Raw genomic sequence first — 20636 nt, 5'->3', positions numbered from 1 at the left:
AAGGACATTAGGAATCAAATTTCAAAAAGCATTTCATTGTATCATGAATAAAGAACAGTGTAAATTACTAGGATTGGAATTATTGCTCTCGAGCTCTCTATCGACAAACTAAATTGATCAACTTGAACGAATTCCCGCTGGTTGTGTATCCAAACCAAAAATCTTCCTTGAAAACCATGTCAGCTCATTGCATCCACATTTTTATCATATCAATGATCCTTTTTTCAACCTTTGTAATTGCTTCGCATCAAGTCTCCTCTGGGTATCCTATCATATGGAGAAAATCAAATCACCATCTGGCCACCCAAGTGGTACAGGCCGAAGTCACAGTAAAACTCCAGAATCCTTGCAACATCGTTGACAATCTAAGGACTAACGTTAAAAATGAAACAACGCATTTCCTACACTCCTACAACTTTGAATCATGCATCAGAGAATATATCAAGCATATTATAAAACCGTTACGACACTTTTGTCCTACGAATATAACCGATTCTGAACACACTATACAAAAAGCAAAATAGATTACAAGATGATAGAGAACCAAATTAACAATAAATTCCTTAAAATCATCTCGAAAATGCATCAAGACCAGCTTGACTTGAAACATCAAATGAAGGAAATTACTATCATGAATACCATAAACGTTAAAAATGAAACAACGCATTTCCTACACTCTTATAACTTTGAATCATGCATCAGAGAATATATCAAGCATATTATAAAACCGTTACGACACTTTTGTCCTACGAATATAACCGATTCTGAACACACTATACATAACATTTCGACTGATATTTTTAAAACTAATAGTTTTTCATTTGATGAAGCTCGTCGATTAGAAAGAGAAATGCTTAGTCAATGTTCATCAAGTTGGTTGGAGAAGAGGAATTTAATTGTATATTTTTTAATAGATCCTTCAATGTTAAAAAACTTGCCACCAAAGAAGGATTCTTCACTTGAATCTGAATTGATTGATCCTCATTTTTTCTTTCAATTCATATCATCTATATTCTATGTTGGTTGTGGACTTATTGACCGTCCTGATTCTCATTTTCTTCAAGCTCTTAATGAACGTATGAATCCGACTAATTTAGATCCATCACCAAAAATTCAACGAATATTTTCATTAATGGATCGTTTCATCGAGCCAACAATATATCATGCACAAGAAAATCTCTCAAAGCAAGAATCCTTTATGTATGAAGCAATTATTATAGAGACTATTAGTCTCAAAAATCTAACAAATAAAACATGTGGAAATAATTTGAAAAAATTAAACATGAATACTCGACAGAGAAAAGTATTAGGCACATATTTAATGTGTGAAATATTCAAGAAATATGGATCTAAATTCGGATTAACAGTATTTGCTGGAAATTAATAAACATTTTTTCATTTTCTAATAATTATTAATTATATTATTATATTATATATTCCATTAATTTTTAAATAAAATCAATTTCGAATTGAATTAACATTATGAGTTGAAATTCAAACATTTATTTGCTCTTGAAATCATAATTTTGAACAATTAAAACTTGTAATTTGGATCAATTCTAACGCGCCAAAAAATATTTTTAAATATTTCAAAATGCACTTCACGATCCGACTTTGTTAAAATAGGACTGGTCAACTTCTTCAATAGCTTTGGCGATGAAACCTCTGTTGATCGAAGCGAAATAGATTACAAGATGATAGAGAACCAAATTAACAATAAATTCCTTAAAATCATCTCGAAAATGCATCAAGACCAGCTTGACTTGAAACATCAAATGAAGGAAATTACTATCATGAATGCCATAAACGTTAAAAATGAAACAACGCATTTCCTACACTCTTATAACTTTGAATCATGCATCAGAGGGTATATCAAGCATATTAAAAAACCGTTACGACACTTTTGTCCTACGAATATAACCGATTCTGAACACACTATACAAAAACGTGGGATCATTAACTTCGTCTACAAAACATTAAAATGGGCCATAAAAATAACGACAGCCATAGGATTGGTCAACTTCTTCCGTAACTTCGGCGACGGAACCTCTCTTGAACGAAGCGAAATAGATTACAAGATGGTAGAAAACCAAATTAACAAAAAATTCCTTAAAATAATCTCGAAAATGCATCAAGACCAGCTTGACTTGAAACATCAAATGAAGGAAATTACTATCATGAATACCATAAATAGAAGGTTCGCTGAGATCGAAAACATCACCAAACAAATGTTCCGTCCAGACAATGACCAATTAGCTTGACAACTAAAGAACCTATTTCCGAACATCTCATTGGGTCTGGAAACTCCAGATGAATATCGGACTATGGAATCTTGCCGATTCGTGGAAGAAGAAGGTCTCACTTATGTCGACGATGTTGCACGGATTCTGCAGTTTTACTGTGACTTCGGCCTGTACAACTTGGGTGGCCAGATGGTATTTTGATTTCCTCCAGATAATAGGATACCCAGAGGAGTCAAGATGCGAAGCAATTACAAAGGTTGAAAAAAGGATGATTAATATGATAAAAATGTGGATGCAATGAGCTGACATGGTTTTCAAGGAAGATTTTTGGTTTGGATACACAACGAGCGTGAATTCGTTCAAGTTGATCAATTTATCTTGTTTTGTGATGATGAGATTGACGTTTGTCGAAAGAGAGCTCGAGAGCATAATGGCGGTGTTTGGCACAAACACAGAAATTTTTATATGATGTCACGTAGTGGATTCGTGGTTCAGTTTCCCTTAGAATCTGATTTATGCACGAGAAAAAGAGAAGGTGGTGATCCACATATAAAGCGTGTTTATCAGTTAGCACGGCATTGAAATAAGTTTGTTTGGTGTGCTCAGGGAGTGTATTTCTTGATAGCGTCTACTCCTAGTACAGAATAATTTGCGTTGGGCATTATCACGAAAGTTTGGTTTCTTCCGATCACGCCTATCTTCCTTTTTACATTGACAGTACTTTGTGGCTTTGGTTTGTTGATTAACATTCATGATTGGCAATTCCCCTGGTTTTAGTTCTAGTCCTAGCAGCTCACGTTTTCGTCGAATAAACATCATATTAAAACCTTCTTCATTGTGTCGTTCGTTTGTTTGTTATGTTTTGCTACATCCTCTGGCCTCTATTTCCATGCTGTTGGTTGCCGAAATCGGCTGATGATGTCCTGAGGGATGAAATACTAATGGTATGCTTCTTGTGTTTTCAATTGTGATGTTTCTGTTGGTGTTTTGTCCGGATTCGTTCGAGAATCGGTATAATCTTCCATTTGGTATTTTTCTGGCCGGCTCAAATTGTTTTAGTCTATTTTCAATTTCGTCCTGATAATGCGAAGCGGTCCTTATTGCTTTGGTTACTTCCATTCGAGGGAGAGATTGATTTACCGGTTTTACATCTGGGTAGTACTTCGTATGCCGGTCAATCATATCTTTTAGCAATTTTGCCTCACCTTTCAATGTCATCAGTTGTTTTTCGGTAGTTTGAGTTGAGAATTCTAGAATTTTATTATCTAGCATGCGCTGGATCAGTTTTAACTCGTCTTTTATGTCCCGAGTTTGTTGTTCTGTCAATTCTTCAAGTGGATTGTGTGCGCCCTGTGTATCTTCCATTTTGAGATTGTTGCTTGATTTGTTGTTTTGGTAAGTAACGATTCGCTGAGTAATTGAGGCTTGGTGATGAAGGTAGTCTTTGGAATGCGGTGGCTGATTATGAATGCGGAATTTGGAAAAAGAAAAATTTAATAGTAGGTTGAGTAGAAAATGTTTGATTAAGAAGGTGATGATTGGAAAAAGCAACTGGTACATGATAAAGTGGTCATTCTTGACGATATAATAGTTGGTTGTGATTGTGGTGTTTTCTATTGCAAATAGAAAATTTTTAATTATTCAAAAAAAAATTTCCTACCAAGTGTAGCACATACTTACAATTTATCAATCTCAGCATGGGAATTCTGAAAATCTAGAAACATTTTTTGATATCTATTTCCCAGATTTTCAATTTCCTTATTCAATTGTTGCAGATTTGAATTTGGATCTTTGGTTTTGTTTTAATATGGATATATGTTCTTCAAGTTTTTCATTTTCATTTTTTGCTATTGCAAAGAGAAAATTTCAATTATTCAAAAGAATTTCTTACCAAGAAACACAAACTTACATATTTTCCATCTCAGCATGGGATTCATGATATTTATGTTATGTATAGCTTTCTTCGGCTACGGAAACGGATCCGTACTTTGTACTAGTGTGCAGTTATTCCAAGTTGATTTTCTTTGCAATAATCACACCGGTTTCTTGGTGGTCGATATGAAACACTCTCACATAAACACAAGACACAAATCTTAAAATATAAGAAATTTATTAGCAAAATGAGAAAATAAACGTTGGAAATAAATGTGTGAGATGATGAATTATAAAGACCAGCCAGCAAAAAAAAATGATCAGCTTGATCAATATATGGTGATATATGATGATGATTGTGTATGCGTTCGGAATTTTTATGTGATTTCTTGGACAGTCCAATTGCCAATCGGTTGAGACCACGCCTCACGTTGGTATCCAGTTCATCTTCCTTCCACTTATCACGTAGACCATGAGTTTAGGTGTTTGTTTTGCCACTCACTCATGTATCAGTCCCAGCGGGTGCATGGTAGTAATATCACCTTATCATTGTTCTTGGTTGAACGAGGTGGAAAGATTTTCCCGGGCCCAGAAAATAAGTCCCTGACTTATGGCCACATTTTTTCTACGCTGGATTTTCGCCTAGTTGATTTAACCCGATTTTGTCTTTCTAGGACATCACATTTATTTTTCCAATACATTTTTTCGGTTTCTATTTGCCGTAGATTAGATTGACATTCATCCAACTGTTCTTGAATTCTTTTCGTTTGTTCGGATTCAAATTTTTTTGACATGTTTATGTCTTGGTCAATATTCAATGTCGAAACTTACAGAAAAGAGCAATTTTATTAGAATCGGTCAATGTTGCATGATCTTGTTCTTGAATCAATATGATAAAATCATCGTGTCGAATGCCAATTTCCCAATCGTTTTTGTATTATTTGCAGCTCTTTTGAATGTCTTTTCTTTGGCCAGGAGGGAATACATTCTCGAGTTGGTTCCACGTTTATTGTCCACGTGCTGCAGAATTTATCAATACTGAATCGATGGCCACAAAAATAGTTGTCTAGAGCACATTTTAATCTCTTTATTTTCAACATTTTTCAAAGCTCTTACTTTTTGAACAAAAGCATTTCTTTTCAATTTTATTAATTAAACACAAACATAAGGAATCGAATTTCAAAAAAGCATTTCTTTTGCAAATTTTTAGTTAAACAAAAACATTAGGAATCGAATTGTAAAAAGCATATTTTTCCAATTTTTATTCAAACAAAAAAAGGTTTGTAAAAAGCGTTTCTTTTCAATTTTTATTTGTTTTGTTTGATTTATGTTTGACCATGTGCGGTGTTTTTTTTTTATATTATTGGGAGTTTGACATACCACTTTAGAAATTTTTTTGCACATGTCAAAGCGCTATCAAGAAGTTTATGGCCGTTTCAAATTTACACCGATTAACCAATTATTTCGAACCACCTGTTGATCATTACTTTCCATATTAATATCTATTTGAATGTCATTGTTTTCCGAAATTCTCGACAAATTTGAAAATTTACGACCACGTTACTGGTCCCAATCAAACCACATGGTCACCAAATATCGTTCTATACTACTTATGATTTAAAATTAAAGTAAAAGTAAAAAATTATTAGAGTAATCCCTTATACCTTTTCAACAATAGATGCAAAATAATTATAAAATAAGAAAAAATAAAATATGTGTAAACAGTGAATACGCATGTGCTTGGCGGTACACAGAGGACGTGATGAAAAAGGAGATATAAGGACAGCGCTTACCCCGTTTGGGGGACAGTTCATTTATTAATTGTAGTTTGGTTGCACATGTTAATTACTGTATAAGAAATAAAGTGGTGATCTACAACGTTGAAGTGTTCCCTTTGTTTTTACATATGTACAAAATTTAAGCCGAAATATAAGCCGATCGTAAATGGACGGTAAAGAAGCAACTAGTAGTTTTCCCATCTGTACTAGACTAGATCTCCAACGATAGTTTCAATCGTAAAACATGATTTTTTTAAAAAGATATTTGACAAGAGAAACCGGTCAAAGATCATAATCAGAAACATTATCCGAAATAAAATAAGATAAAATAAGAAAATCATGATCATAATCACAAACATTATCTGAAAAATTGAATGAGACTGACGGATGATGAAATTGACTGACAGGTTTAATAACTTAAAATTAAACTTTGGAACTTTAAATCAGATAGGTGATCGACAGGTAAACGATGTTGGATACGATACATATTTGCAAGATAGGAGAAATTCGTAAATCAGTTGATACGAGATTTACCACTAGATTTTGACAAAGCACCAAACCCAACAGGACACGCGTAGGAAATCATTGGTTCAATAGCATGTAAATAAATTAAACGTAAAACTTGAAAATTTGAGCCCCAAGAAGAAGCAAATTTCCTCCTTAGAATATTATAGATCAAAGGTGGAATTGGTTATTGATTTCTCTGACACATCCATAGCCAAATATTAAGAATCAAGTTAAAGAAATAAACGCGAATAAACAAAATAAATAATATAATTGAAACAAGAAATATGATAAATAAGATAAATGATATAATTATTTATTTTCATATGATATTGACACCGTTTGGTCTAAGATATCCGGTGTATTTATCTCATGCTCGAATTCTAGCTCAACGTTCGTTTGTGAATTCTGTAACGAAACTGTTGAAATAGTATTGTTTGTCAAAATAGTAATTGGTTGATGTATAAATATGATGAGCTGAGTCTGAAACGATGATCATTAAAATAAGAAACTACAAAAATCATTCAAAATACCAGTTTCAAAGCATGAATCAAAATATGCTTACCATATTTCTTATATGCCAAATGAATATGAATACAGAAATTGTTTCTGATTACAAAATCATGGCAATTGCATGATACTTGGCAAAGGCACAAATTACATACATTCGTTACACTTTATTTCGCAATCTGGTTGTTGGTTGGAATTGGTAGATTGACCTTTTATGCTGGAATCATGTGTCGAATCTATTGATATGATTTCCGAATTTTCATTCATCATGTTTTTTTGGCTGTCAGCCTGAGGCCAAAAAATTGTTGATAAATAATCAAAAAGCACAATTAATCACACGAAAACGAAAACGAACACACGTGCTGAAGCAAATCGAACATACAATTTTCTCATGTTTTATCGTTCATATATGACGTAGAGTTACAGATTCGTTTTTCTCCTTTTGGATAAACATAAGCTTCCTAATATTTGCCACCATATATTGTGTTTAAACTTTTCTTCGAAAGCACGTTGGATTGTTGAAAAGGATTTTTGTTCTGATTCAGTCAGATTTTCGAACAACTGTAGTGCTTAAGAATGGACACGAAGCATTGGCTGAAAGATATCTGCACTTTGTCCAGTTATTGGCTTTAACAATTTGACCAAATTCATTCAAGTAGCTCTCTTGATTTTATCGTCTTTTTACATTCGATTAGGGCCAAAAACGAAAAATGTGATCGAAACTCGTGACATTGTGTTTAATGAATGGGCTATCCGGCGAATATGTTGAAAGCCGTAGATTAAAAGTCATATTGATAATGGTCAACAGAAAAACAACAACGTAGCCTGTGGCACACATCCAATTCCATCCAAGAAGTCTGTTGTGAAATTAATCAAGAAAAATTCATCAGATGAAACTTATAAAGCTTATCGTCCCATATCTTTATTATCGGTGCCTGGAAAAATTTTTGAATCAATTATCACAAAACGGTTGTCACATTTTGTCCTTTCTCGTAATTTGTTATCAGCTAATCAATTTGGGTTTATTCCACAAAGATCGTCTATTGATGCGATTTCTGTTATTGTCAACAAGATGCAAAAAACTTTTGATGACAAAAAATTTGGTATTCTAATTTCTTTGGATATTAGTAAAGCATTTGATTCGGCATGTTTTGATATTATTTTGTCTAAATTGAGGGGTTTAAACATACCACCCAATCTTTATCGTATGTTTGTCAGCTTTCTTGATAATTGTCATGTTATCTTGCCCATTCAAGATTTTGTGGTATCGAAACCATTTCGTCGTGGCTGTCCTCAGGGAGGTAAATCTTCACCTCTTCTTTGGAATATTTTGATTAATGATGTGTTCGATTTATCTCTTCCTCCTAATTGTCATTTACAAGCGTATGCAGACGATTTCGTTTTGTATTGTGATCATGAAGACTTAAATACATGTGTAAAAAATACATCTTTTTGTTAAAGGCATAGGGGTCAATAAAGTTTATTAAAAAAAAAAAAAAAAAAAAAAAAAAAAAAAAGAGGCAACTTGCGGATGTCATCCAGACTCACAAAAATTGAATCGTGTGATGATTCAATTCGCCAAATCTATGTTCCTTCAACGAAAATATGTCCGACGAGACCCAAGATTCATCAAGCCAAGAGAAATATCACTCTTATCGAAATGTAAATACAATCTCATGCCTTGTTTCACATATTTGATTTTTAATTTTGTTTTTCATTTGACAGCTGGTAAAACTCATAAATATTACTACATTCCGGTGGAGAAAGTTCTGGTCAATTTTGTCGTGAATGACGAAATCATCAATAACATTCAAAACGAACAGGATGACATGGTTTCTCAATATGTTCGAACAAATCGAATGGTCAATTGTTTAAGATTGACAACTTATGGTGATGATTTATGGTGATGAATCAAAAATTGTTTGGCATGTATTTTGATGTCGATAACTCAACACATTATCGTACCAAATCACATGAGTTACCGCTTTTGATGATTGCTAACCGCAAAGCAATCAAAGAAACTTCCATGTATGAATTGCTTATGCCGTTGATTGAAGATTTGAAAAAACTAGAAGTATGTTTTACCCCCTTCATATATGAATCAAATTTTCAGAAACACGGCCTAAGAATTCCAAGCCGAGACATCATCTTAAAAGTCCGCTTAGCTTTCGTGGTTGGCGACAATTTGGGCGTTGCTGAGCTTTTAGGATTCAAACAATGTTTCAATCAGTATTTTATTTGCAGGTAAGTATAATATTTTGAAAATGATTCTCCTCATGATTATTTTTTTCATATAGATTTTGTGGTGCTACTGATAACGAGATCAAAAAAGAGTCTCTTATTTCCGAAAAGGAATTGAATATCAAAAAATCAATGTGAGTATATGAACATTTGGTTATAGATTTCTTTGTTATAGATTTTTCTGTTTTTTAGTTCATTATCGGAAGCATTGGCGAGACGCGATTTTGGACTTTCAAGAATAAGCAAGTTTTCAGAACTTGATATCAACATTTTCGCTTTGGCACCACCGGACTTTTTCCACGATCTTATTGAAGGAATTCTTGGAACAATCACCAGCCCGGACACTACCGTCTTGTTACTTTATAAGAGTAGCATTATTCAGCTACGATTAACATTATTTTATTATTAAATATTGTTCAATATTTATTCGATTGATTCTCACTACAAGACGAATAAATTGCTTCAAATAGTGATGGCCAAAATAACAAACCATTTGTTCATCTATAGCTAAAAATTTGGAAAAAACACCAAATTTTTGAAATTTTGATCAAGTTTTTCGAGCAACGGCCTTATCTTGAATAGCTTATCGCGTTCTCCGGACGGAATCGATAATAATTCAGAATTATCCGAGAAATGAATATAAATTTTTTAATTTCCATATATCGATTTTTGGTCATGCATTTTCTGATAAAATTAATATCTAAATCTTCCTCTTCTGACCAATACAATCGAACTGAATGATATCCACTGAATAGTAAAATTCCAATAAATTTTTTTTATACATTCATTAGACACATGAACCAAGACATTTGAGCCTCGGTGATGAATTATTGAATACAAGGAATCATTTCATCATCAAGATACAAGATCACAAACAATGGACATGCCATGTTTGTAAAGAAAAAAATCACCGTATCAATGGATCTTGTACAACAAAAGTTTCTGCTTAAATAATTTTAAATAATATCATAGTAAATTATAAAATAAAGACACTACAAATTGATGTATTTTTAATTTTTAAAATGATTTCCATGAGAAAAACCGAATATATCAATTATATTTGATGAAATAACAATAATATCCAATATATGCAATTTTTGTTGTCTGTGTGCCCATGACCCTATATATAGGATGAAAGTTCAAAGTTCAATTTCTCGAAATTTATAATTGATAACTTTTTTTCTAAAAAAAAATTTGCACAGATTTCTCATTCAAGATTCGAAAAAAGGATTGTAAACCAAATGACAGTTTTGATTGGATCCATTTGAAAATAACTGTGTTAACAATCTAAACCAAGCACTCCCTATTACACAAAGTCACTGCCCGAGCGCGGTCGGAATTTTCGGATTCTGGTCGTTGCGAGGGCGGTTTACGGGCCAGTTGTCTAATTGGATATGACGTCTGACTACGAATTAAAATATGTTAAATATTTTGTTATTAAAATAATGTAGGAAATCAGGAGGTTGCAGGTTCGAGTCCTGTCTGGCTCGTTTTTGGTTGATTTTTGTCGATTCTGGATTTCCTGTCTGGTTCGTGGGGATTTTTTTTCATCAATTTTTTACAAATTGATGTGCACACCATCTGGTGACCGTAAACAAAGTGTGATGTAAACAAAGAATGGAAATTTTATTCGATCAACCTTTTGGGGCAATCATTTGCGTTTTTTATTTTTTTTTTCACATTATTGCTCGATTAACTTTTTGATTTTGTTCGAATCCTGTCTGGCTCGATTCAGTCAAATATTCGAACAACTGTAGTGCTTCAGAATGGGCACGAAGCACATTGGCTGAAAGATATCTGCACTTTGTCCAGTTATTGGCTTTAGCAATTCGATCAAATTCATTCAAAAGTAGCTCTCTTGATTTTATCGTCTTTTTCCATTCGACTAGGGCCAGGTGTGTCGAATTATCTTGAATTCGACCGGACAGGAATATCTTGTGCTTGGATTCATTCGAACGTCGAGAACCATCTAGAATTTAGACTCTAATTGGATGTTCTAACCTTGGTTTTTTTCTGTTGGACTTTAGTCATCGACATGTGAATCAGTAAACTCTGACCATGACATGAATGGCACATGGTAAAGCAGATATAAAACATGTTGGTCAATTGTAATCATAATCATTTTCCTATTATTATTATTTTCATCCTCAATAAATTATGTTTATTATTATCATATCAATTGTGATTGTTTCGGATCGGTTTTTCATCAAATAAACAACATTTACATTTGTTGGAAACTTGATAATTATTTACTAAAATTAGTCAATTCTTTTGATCAAATGAGACCAAAAGAATTTATGGAAAAAAATCGTAAATAATTTTGTAACACATTAAAAAATGACTTTGTTTTTTTTATTCATGGTCAATGACAATAAATATGGTAGCAAGTTGAATTGAATTGTTCAATCCATATTATAGCGTCGTTGTTATAGGGTCGAAATCAAAATTAACGTCAAATGCTGCAATAAACGAAAATTAATTCACGAGTTATGAACAATAATTTACAATTTTATGCATCGATCATTGTAATTTTCATTTGACTCCAGTCGCTCTGTCCAGAATATCATTTCTCCTTTGTCTGTTGGGTTGACATCGATCAGGATTTGTTTTCATTTTGATTCGATAGTAATTCTGGATCCATCCATTCTATGGTTTAAGAAACTCACAAAATTGGAAAAACAATAACAGATTTGTAAAAATCGATCATCAAACCTGCTCACACGACGGATATTTGGACTAATCATAAAGAACGTTAGGTTTGATTTTTTTTTTATTATATTTTCAAGAATTAACCTCGTGATTCCGAGTTGGAAATGATTTTAAAAAAATGAATGAAGTAGATATGTTTTTTGCTTTGATACATTTGAATATTATGGTAATCATGAATCAAAAACATTGTACGAATTGTTTGTAGTGGAACCAATATCAATTCAAGTTTTTTGTAAGGTTTAAAAAACTGAGAATATTTTAATTTATTTGGAAGGTAATTCTTTAAATTCTTTGGTCAGATATTTAAATTGTTGTCAGAATTTTTTTTGATTTAAAAAAAAAATTTCAGATCATTTGATTTTTTCTGAAAATCAATTGAAATTGAATCAAAATTTAATTTTTTAAAACAAAAATTGTCATATAAATTTTTCAAGTAAAATCAAACTCCAATTGTTGAGAAAAGTTTAAAAAAAAATTCTTAAAAAATGTTTACATCAACCATACATCGAACTTTGATTTTTTTCTTGTTGGACAAATCAACAATTTTCGTCAATTGAAATTGTGAATTGATTAATCGAAAAATTTGATAACTAAAAAATCCAGCTATACAGCATGATTGTTGGAATATTCAATTTATTTCAAAACTGTGGCAATTAAATTATTTCATGACTTTCGGCCCTGGCCATAATAATCTATAATTGTTGAGAATTTAGCAAGAGGCTTGGAAGTATAAGATTCAATAGTTAGCAGTTGATGAATATGTGTTTAATCATAATAAATAACTGATTAACAAACTCATATATATACAATATTTACACCATTGATCGTACTAATTAAATACACTCAACAGTTACATTATACAACTAATTCAATATTTCTTTTAACAATTCCAACAATAATACAACTGGTTGAAAAAGTTTGACAATTTTGTTCATCAAAATTTGACTGAATTATTTACTAAAATTAGTCAATTCTTTTGATCAAAAATTAACGCCAAATGCTGCAATAAACGAAAATTAATTCATGAGGTGAAGCTCACTTTGAGCTAATCATATATATTTTATAATATTAATAATAATAATAATTTTATTTGAAACGAAATAAATGGCACGAAGTCCGAAGACTCTTGTACCGATGAAAAAGAAGAATATTTACAAAAAAGAAAGAATTAGTGTTGTGTCCTGTGTTTTATTCTAGTTAGTATGTGTTTACATATGTGTGTAAATGCTATGTAGTTTTGTATTGTGTCTATGTATTGGTGTGGTGTTCTTGTGGTGAAAAATTTGGAGATATTATATAATATTGAAACATGGTTTCATATTTTGATTTGTGCTCCCTTTTTTTTATTTCCGAAAAAAATTGGGCCGATCCTGGAGGTGAGTGCAATTCCAGGCCAACCCGTGGCAAAGGTTGAGCACAGCTCAGACGCTTCGCCCACCTGCAAAAATTGGTTCAATATCTTGACCATTAATAATGGTCGTATCAGATATTAAGCTGATAAGAACAGATACTACACGTTGATCTTAGCCAATCGGCCGAGAAGCGATAAGGAGATAAGAAGTTTCATTTTATTTACGGAAACAAAGACTTCCGGTTCCTTACAGTTTTGTATTGGGTTTTATCTTGTTTGACAAGGATCGCACAACATTTAGTGTATAAACAACGTGTTTTTTTGACACACCTAATAAAAATGAAAATTGAAGGATGATTTATTTTTTGCTAAAATCAATGGAAAAACACTCATTTTTGAAGAATTTAACGCTAGTACTCATAAACCGTTGAATCATATTATGTATAAATTATTTCAGCAGTAAAAATTTCATTTGTAAAAATTTCATTTGAAAAAACACCAAAAATCCACATAAAGATTCATTTGATCTGATAAGGGGTGTGTCATTTTTTTTACATCGCAAATAAACCGGTAGTGACATCTATACGATGATGAGGAAGTTAAACAATCACACATGAAGAAAATTTACCATGAACTTTATTGATTGAGCACGACTTTTGCACAATTGGTGATTCAGAAATATTTTGATTCAACACTATTTTTGGAATAAAACGCAAAATAAATGAATAAAAATCATTATTATTGTTATCCATAATCGAATGATTTACCTATAATTTCATTAGTTGTACTTGATGCTTGTGGGTCCAGTGAATCGAGTATTTTTAAATTATTTATACGCTTGACGCCAATTCCTCTTTGAAAAATTGGGAGAAATTTCATCTTGATCAAGAAAATATGTTCCAATAATTTTACGAGTGAAAAATTTTATTAAGCATCAAAATTCATTTGTATATCTAATAAACGCAAAAAAAACACCAAAAAAAATCGAAACATTTGAAATCCAAAACATGATTGTTTTGGAATGTTAATGGTCAAAATTTGAATATTTCAAATGGAATGTTCGACTTTGATTTAATGAATGTTATATAGCCTAATTAATCATTGGTATCTAATTGATTGTAATTTTCAATAGTGTCCGATTCCCAATCATGGCTGCAAACAAATTATTATCGTTACGATTATGACGATGATGTCGAGATCATCGTAATTTATTTATTCCATATGTATAAAGTTTTAGAATTCGATTAAAAACATAAATTAAAAATTGAACAAAAAGTATTAAATTAAAATTAAAGGTAAATATTCAATGAGATGGGTGGAGAATGTTTGACACTGCTGGACGTAAGACCACTTTTTTAGCGATCAACGATATATTGGGATTTAATATGTGTTAAAGCTGAGAAAGTAACTTCACATAAACATGTGGTGTTGAATGGCAGAAGAACATTTAACGCCATATCAGCGATTGTTCTGAAATTCAGTCAAGGACAATTGAAATGAATTAGACGATTCAATCTATTGTGGAATCCTTCCACGTGGTTGGTTGTGATCGGGTCTGCAAATAATTAATCTAATTGTATCCACCACATATGTATTTGCATCGCACATTGTTGCTGTAATTTCACAGATTAATAATAGATCTTCATCCATAGTCGATGACCGACTAGTCTTCTTTTTCATTTTTTTTGATGATAATTTAAACTTTGGCAATTGAGAAAACCATGATTGATGTTGTTGTTGATTACCAGTGGTAAATGGTGTTTCGATAAATCTTTTGTTGATTATTTCATCTTTTAAAGGAACATTATTTATTAATTGTTGTTTATTTTTCCATCCAGATTCTTTGTCATCAGGTTCACTAATAATAATAATAAATGATGATATTATAGGTGTGTTACTTTTTCTTGTATTTTCGGTTGGCAGCATTGTTTTTCGTGATCACGCCCTCATTATTAGTAGAAGGGACCACAAGTCAAACCATATTGAAATATACAACAGCAAACAAAATCTTTATTTGACTCCAGTCGCTCCATCCTCTGGTCATCAGCCAATTGTTCCTATAGGAACACTATATCCACTAAATAGACATCAGTCCACGATGAATCAATTTGGTTTGAGCTAAACGTTATCTTTGGTACCGAGAAATACACTTCTAAATGATTGACAAATGAATAATTTGTAGCGTCATTCAATAATCAAATGGTTGGAATTTGTTTACCCATTCGAATTGGTGGAATTCTATAGTCAAAAAAGAAAATTTAGAATTTCATCTGAATTTTATTATTAACATCATTTTTCATACCATTCGGGCCTGCAAACAAATAATCTTTGTATCCACAATATTTGCATCGCACATTGTTGCTATAATTCCACAGATCAATAAGTTGATCACATTAGGAATGATTTTTTCATCAAGTGCTAATTTCCAATAACCGTTTGTGTACCAGTGGAAGATACAAAATTGGACAAAACTTTGCCAACCATCATAGACTTATCATCAGTCAGAATGCTTTTTCAATGAAAGAATTACAATAAATAGAGCACAAATTTACTCAATGTGAGCAGAAAATACATATAATGATGATGATTGTTATGATTCACAATGATTTTATTTAAGTTTAAGTTTAAGACGTTTGTGTTTCACCCATAAAGGACGTATCATGCAACACACCCTTCTGGATCAGGTCACTAAGTTCTTTATAGAGTTATATATAAAGTAATAGAGTTATATATAAAGTTATAGAGTTCTTTATAGAGTTGTTTAAGTCTATTGCATAAATCCATTCATCGGTACTACATGATTTTTAGTTGGCCAACGATTTAAAAGATAATTTGCACAATTAACAGATAGGTGCCAAAATTCGTCTGGTAATTTTGAATCTTTCCATAATGTTCGAGCACATTCCATCAAGGTTCGATTACGCCTCTCAATCTTTCCATTTTGTTGAAACGTATACGGGACGTAGTCGTTAAGAATATTACACCCTTCTGCCTGTGGATTTAGCGCACCATTAGATTCAGATCAGAAAAACCATTTGACTTGGCAAATCATATTCTAAGAAGGCTTCTCTCTTATATCATCTCTGATAAAGCCAAGAATCACACCAAAGTTTAATTTCGTCAAGCCAGAATTTAAATTTGGTACCATCAAATTTTTTCATGTCCGAAATGGATAAGCATTGAATTAAGCAATTGAAGTTATTCCATTTGCATTTTTTTCTTTGATTACGAGCTGAGCACATAAAACAGATATATGCAAAAATTTTCGTTTACAATACAATTTTGATAAACAGTTTTGATAAACACAAACGAATTGAGAGACAATCAAGGTATTTCTCACAAGTCAGATTCAAAAAACAATTTTTCAACATGTCAAGCAGGAGAGAACGTAAACAATGATTTTTCCAAATCAATCTATCTATCTACCATAGTCTATGTTGCTAAACCATAACTGAATATGCTTTTACATTCTGCAAGTGCCTTGCACTTTTTAAAATAAAATCAAAAAAATCATACGTAACGCCCTTTATGAACGGTCAATTATTGTTTTTCAATAGCAACAGTCATCGCGAATATATTTAATCAACAAAAACAAACGACAACAATAACAAATTGGGCTTGTCTTCTATCAATGATTATACTATTCTTTGTTGTTGTTGTTTGTTATTGTCGTTGGTGATATTTAACTTTTAGTGTGTGTCTTATAATATTGAAATTCGCTCAATCCCGAAAAAAAAATTTTAAACGATAAAAATGGAATGGCTATTTGGTAAACGAAAAACTCCCGAAGAAATGATGCGTCAAAATCAACGTGCCCTTAATAAAGCGATGCGTGATCTTGATCGTGAACGTGGTAAAATGGAAATGCAAGAAAAGAAATTAATTTCTGATATCAAAAAAATGGCCAAAGATAATCAAATGGATGCCGTAAAAATTATGGCCAAAGATTTGGTTCGTACTAGACGTTATGTAAAAAAATTCATTATGATGCGTGCCAATATACAGGCCGTATCATTGAAAATACAAACATTACGATCACAGAATGCAATGGCACAAGCAATGCGTGGCGTTACGAAAGCAATGCAATCAATGAATCGTCAAATGAATCTACCACAAATTCAACGTATAATGCAAGATTTTGAAAAACAATCCGATATGATGGACATGAAAGAAGAAATGATGAGCGATGTAATCGATGATGTTATCGGTGATGAAGAAGATGAAGAAGAATCCGATGCTGTTGTATCACAGATTCTAGATGAATTAGGTGTACAATTGAATCAAAAATTAAGTGATCTACCAACAGCTAATAGTACATTAAATGCAGAAAAATCCAAAGCTAAACAAGGTCCAGTACCAGCTGCTGAAGGTGCCGGTGGTGCACCATTAGATGATGCTGATGCCGATCTACAAGCACGTCTTGAAAATCTACGTCGTGGATGATGGATTCAATCCAAGAGAAAAAAACATTAAATTTTTCAAATTTTCACTTTAATTTCTTTCGTTGTTGTTGTCACTGTTTTTTTTTCGTCAAATCAGCTTCATAATTATAAATATACAAAATTTCAAACACACACACACACACACAATTCTTCCTAACTAACAATTTGATATTGAATAAAATTTGTTTTTATTTACAATCTGATCTGCTCAGATTATTAATTATTATTACTATTAATTAATAAATCAGAAAGTGAAACAGGAATCCATAAACGATGGCCATTACTTTGAACACGATTCTGAAATATAACCTGATTATCTATATAAATAAATGATGAACCAAATTTGAATATTTGATGTCCATTTTCGAAACGATTTGCCATTGGCATAAATAATATACCATATTCAGCTGCTTTAATTTCAATCATTTGACGGAAATTTATTTTATCTTCAACAATTGATGGTGGTACAGGTGGTTGCATCATTGTTGTTGTTGTCGTTGTTGCCGGTTGCTGCTGATTAACGGTAATGCCAACATTTGGATCATAATAAGATGTGAAACTTTTTAATCCAGTTTCCAAATTAACAGCATGATCCATCATGATTAATGCTTTACGTAGAAATTCTTTCACTATTATATGATTGATCAGATCATTACCCATTAATGTTTTCCAGCCTTGATACCAGCTACTGATTTCCTGGAAATTTGCAACACCTGAATTCAACCAAACATACAAGACATTAAGCCATTTTGGAAAAAATGTATGTTCCAAAATCGATACTATTGTATTTGTCGATAATAATGATGACCATTGAATGGTCCAATTCCATTCATTCAATGATTGTTGATTAGGATTGATTTGCATCTGTTGCATTGATTGTTCTAATTTTGGTACGATATTCATCTCAAGAAATGATTGCATCGATGATTCTGTGAATACATTTTTCCATGGTTCCAATATCAATCGGGCAGAACAATCACTTGGATGCCAATTTTTCAATGCATTTGCTAATTTTGAACGTATAATTTCATATATTGGTTCGAATAGAAAATTTAGCTCATTTTCCGACGTATTGGTTGTTTTCGTTGTTGTCAACAATACAGGAAGCCATGGATGAATCCATGAATGAATCGATATCGTATCGGTCAGTGGATTCCATTCATCAACTTCGGAACGCATTTTTGGTAATAAATTATTAGCAATGAAATATTCGTATAACCATTTTGGTAATATTTTCTGCCATTTCTCTAGAAATGCAATAATTGATTCAAATTGTAATTTCAATGAAATTTGTTGTATTGCACGGCTAACAATAGGTGTCCAATGTTGCCAAAGAATTATTTCGAATGTTTTCGATTTCGACATCAATCGACGTAATCGGTCAAAATGGCCAGAATAATCAATGGCAAAATTATCGAATGGATGCCATGTACGTAATTCACGACGAATAATCGGTCCAAATATTGATCGTAAAAGTGTATCGAATTTTAATGATCGAAGTAATCGTTTTTGTTCATCAATATTCGATTCATCTTTGGCGGAAAAAGTGGTGAAAAAATTTTCAAATTTTTCTAAACCTTTTTCAAATGATAATTCATGTTTCATTTCTTCCAATGATTCAACAAATGTTTCAATCACCTGAATAGATTTCAATTGTCGTTGATAGACAATGGCTAATTGATTTAAACGATCACGTTCTTCATTCAAATTGTCCATCTGATTACTATTACGATCATATTCACGTTTTCTTTTCACTAGATTTTTCTCCGTCAACATTATTAAACGTTCGACATTGTTTCGTAATTCTGGTATATCAAATCTAGTATTGAATTTTGTAACATGATAATCATCTTTTGGTTTAGCTGGTTTCGATTGATGAAGTTTTGTCAAACCGGATAATATTTGCTGCTGTGGTCCAGTCATGTCGATAATTTTCATATTATTCAAATAATCTGCAGTCGGATTTGTCCATGATTTCGTTATACTATCACGAATAATATCATCAGTTGATTTTTCATAAACTTTTATTGTTTTGATTTTTTTTTTCGTTCCATCATTACGTTTCCATTCTTTTTCATTGGTTGATAATTCTGTTTCATCTTGATCCTTTTTTTGTTTCTTATCATCATCATCATTAGCACCTTTTCGCAGTATCTTTGCTGTCGTTTCTGGCCCATAAAGACCAATCGATCCAGTACCAGGTCTTTTTTTCGCTTCAATCGGTTCGATTATACCTTGAAGATTTTTACCTAAACCTTTACCAGGTTGGTAACCCATTTTCTGCAGTAATTTACTGCCAACACCTTTGGTATACATTTCCCATTGTCCAAATTCTGCATCGGCATTATTTGATGAAGAGCCTGAAAACAAAACAAAAAAGAAAAAAACATCAAATAATGATCATCATCAAAAAACATCCACCTACCTAATCCACTGAATCTAGATGGTTTCTTTTTCGATTGTGTTTGCTTTGAAAATTCATGATTCGAAGATGATGGTTTTCGTTCTTTGAGTTCATCTTGAAGTTTTTGATCACTTTTAACAAAACTAACACCAGTTTTATTAATATCCATCATATTGGATTGTTTTTTCCCACGTCTATTACCATCTTCATCATCACTTTCACTTTCAGCCCATATTCCTAAAAGAGAGAGAGAAAGAGAAACGAAAGTTTCAATTTTAAAAAAATGAATTTTATTTTCACTCAAAATTCTTACCATAAATAGCCTGATTTTTACTCATTCGTTTTGGACGATGATTTCCTTGACCAAATTCAAGATCCCAATCGGATACTTCAAATTTAATGAATCCATCATCATCATTATCAACCATGATGAAATATTATGAAATAAAATTTCGTTGTTAAAATAAATTTTCAATAACCAAAACAAACAATATTATACACACACACACACAAACTATTGTGTACACGTCTTTTTAGTATTTTGAAAATTTTATTCTGCGTATACACGTGAATCGTGACTCA

At 32.0% G+C, this 20636-nt stretch overlaps 3 protein-coding genes, 1 long non-coding RNA gene and 1 other non-coding gene across 5 annotated transcripts; 2 read left to right on the top strand and 3 right to left on the bottom strand.

The window, feature by feature from the left end:
- The first annotated feature begins 631 nt into the window (after positions 1 to 631).
- Positions 632 to 1384, top strand: LOC124493754 (uncharacterized). Its single transcript, XM_047056856.2, has 2 exons — positions 632 to 872; positions 915 to 1384. Exons 1-2 carry the CDS (start codon positions 632 to 634, stop codon positions 1382 to 1384), a joined length of 711 nt encoding a protein of 236 aa, XP_046912812.2.
- An 11827-nt stretch (positions 1385 to 13211) lies between these two features.
- On the bottom strand, positions 13212 to 13404 carry LOC124494375 (U2 spliceosomal RNA). Its single transcript, XR_006959203.2, has one exon. It is a non-coding gene; the product is annotated as a U2 spliceosomal RNA (small nuclear RNA).
- A 980-nt stretch (positions 13405 to 14384) lies between these two features.
- LOC142597571 (uncharacterized) lies at positions 14385 to 16628 on the bottom strand. The gene is made up of 2 exons (XR_012832266.1): positions 15511 to 16628; positions 14385 to 15446 (listed from the first exon to the last, which is right to left on the bottom strand). It is a non-coding gene; the product is annotated as an uncharacterized LOC142597571 (long non-coding RNA).
- A 333-nt stretch (positions 16629 to 16961) lies between these two features.
- Vps2 (vacuolar protein sorting 2) lies at positions 16962 to 17848 on the top strand. The gene has a single exon (XM_047056893.2). It carries the CDS (start codon positions 16962 to 16964, stop codon positions 17649 to 17651), a length of 690 nt encoding a protein of 229 aa, XP_046912849.1. The 3' UTR covers positions 17652 to 17848.
- Positions 17815 to 20582, bottom strand: sip1 (septin interacting protein 1). The gene is made up of 3 exons (XM_047056890.2): positions 20368 to 20582; positions 20076 to 20291; positions 17815 to 20010 (listed from the first exon to the last, which is right to left on the bottom strand). The coding sequence occupies exons 1-3, from the start codon at positions 20480 to 20482 to the stop codon at positions 17867 to 17869; spliced, it is 2475 nt and encodes an 824-aa protein (XP_046912846.2). The 5' UTR covers positions 20483 to 20582; the 3' UTR covers positions 17815 to 17866.
- Positions 20583 to 20636: the final 54 nt, after the last annotated feature.

The sequence above is a fragment of the Dermatophagoides farinae genome, chromosome 6 (assembly GCF_024713945.1).
Source record: "Dermatophagoides farinae isolate YC_2012a chromosome 6, ASM2471394v1, whole genome shotgun sequence".
Lineage (NCBI taxonomy): Eukaryota > Metazoa > Arthropoda > Arachnida > Sarcoptiformes > Pyroglyphidae > Dermatophagoides > Dermatophagoides farinae.
This window is presented reverse-complemented; position numbering and strand designations above follow the sequence as displayed.

Bases quoted from the DNA above. Each gene is read 5' to 3' on its own strand.
- Vps2 (XM_047056893.2), top strand. From the start codon at position 16,962: ATGGAATGGCTATTTGGTAAACGAAAAACTCCCGAAGAAATGATGCGT.
- LOC124493754 (XM_047056856.2), top strand. From the start codon at position 632: ATGAATACCATAAACGTTAAAAATGAAACAACGCATTTCCTACACTCT. The intron at 873-914 runs GTTGGTTGGAGA...ATTTTTTAATAG, and splicing joins GCTTAGTCAATGTTCATCAA to ATCCTTCAATGTTAAAAAAC.
- sip1 (XM_047056890.2), bottom strand. From the start codon at position 20,482: ATGGTTGATAATGATGATGATGGATTCATTAAATTTGAAGTATCCGAT. The intron at 20,292-20,367 runs GTAAGAATTTTG...TCTCTCTTTTAG, and splicing joins TAAAAATCAGGCTATTTATG to GAATATGGGCTGAAAGTGAA. The intron at 20,011-20,075 runs GTAGGTGGATGT...TTTTGTTTTCAG, and splicing joins ATCTAGATTCAGTGGATTAG to GCTCTTCATCAAATAATGCC.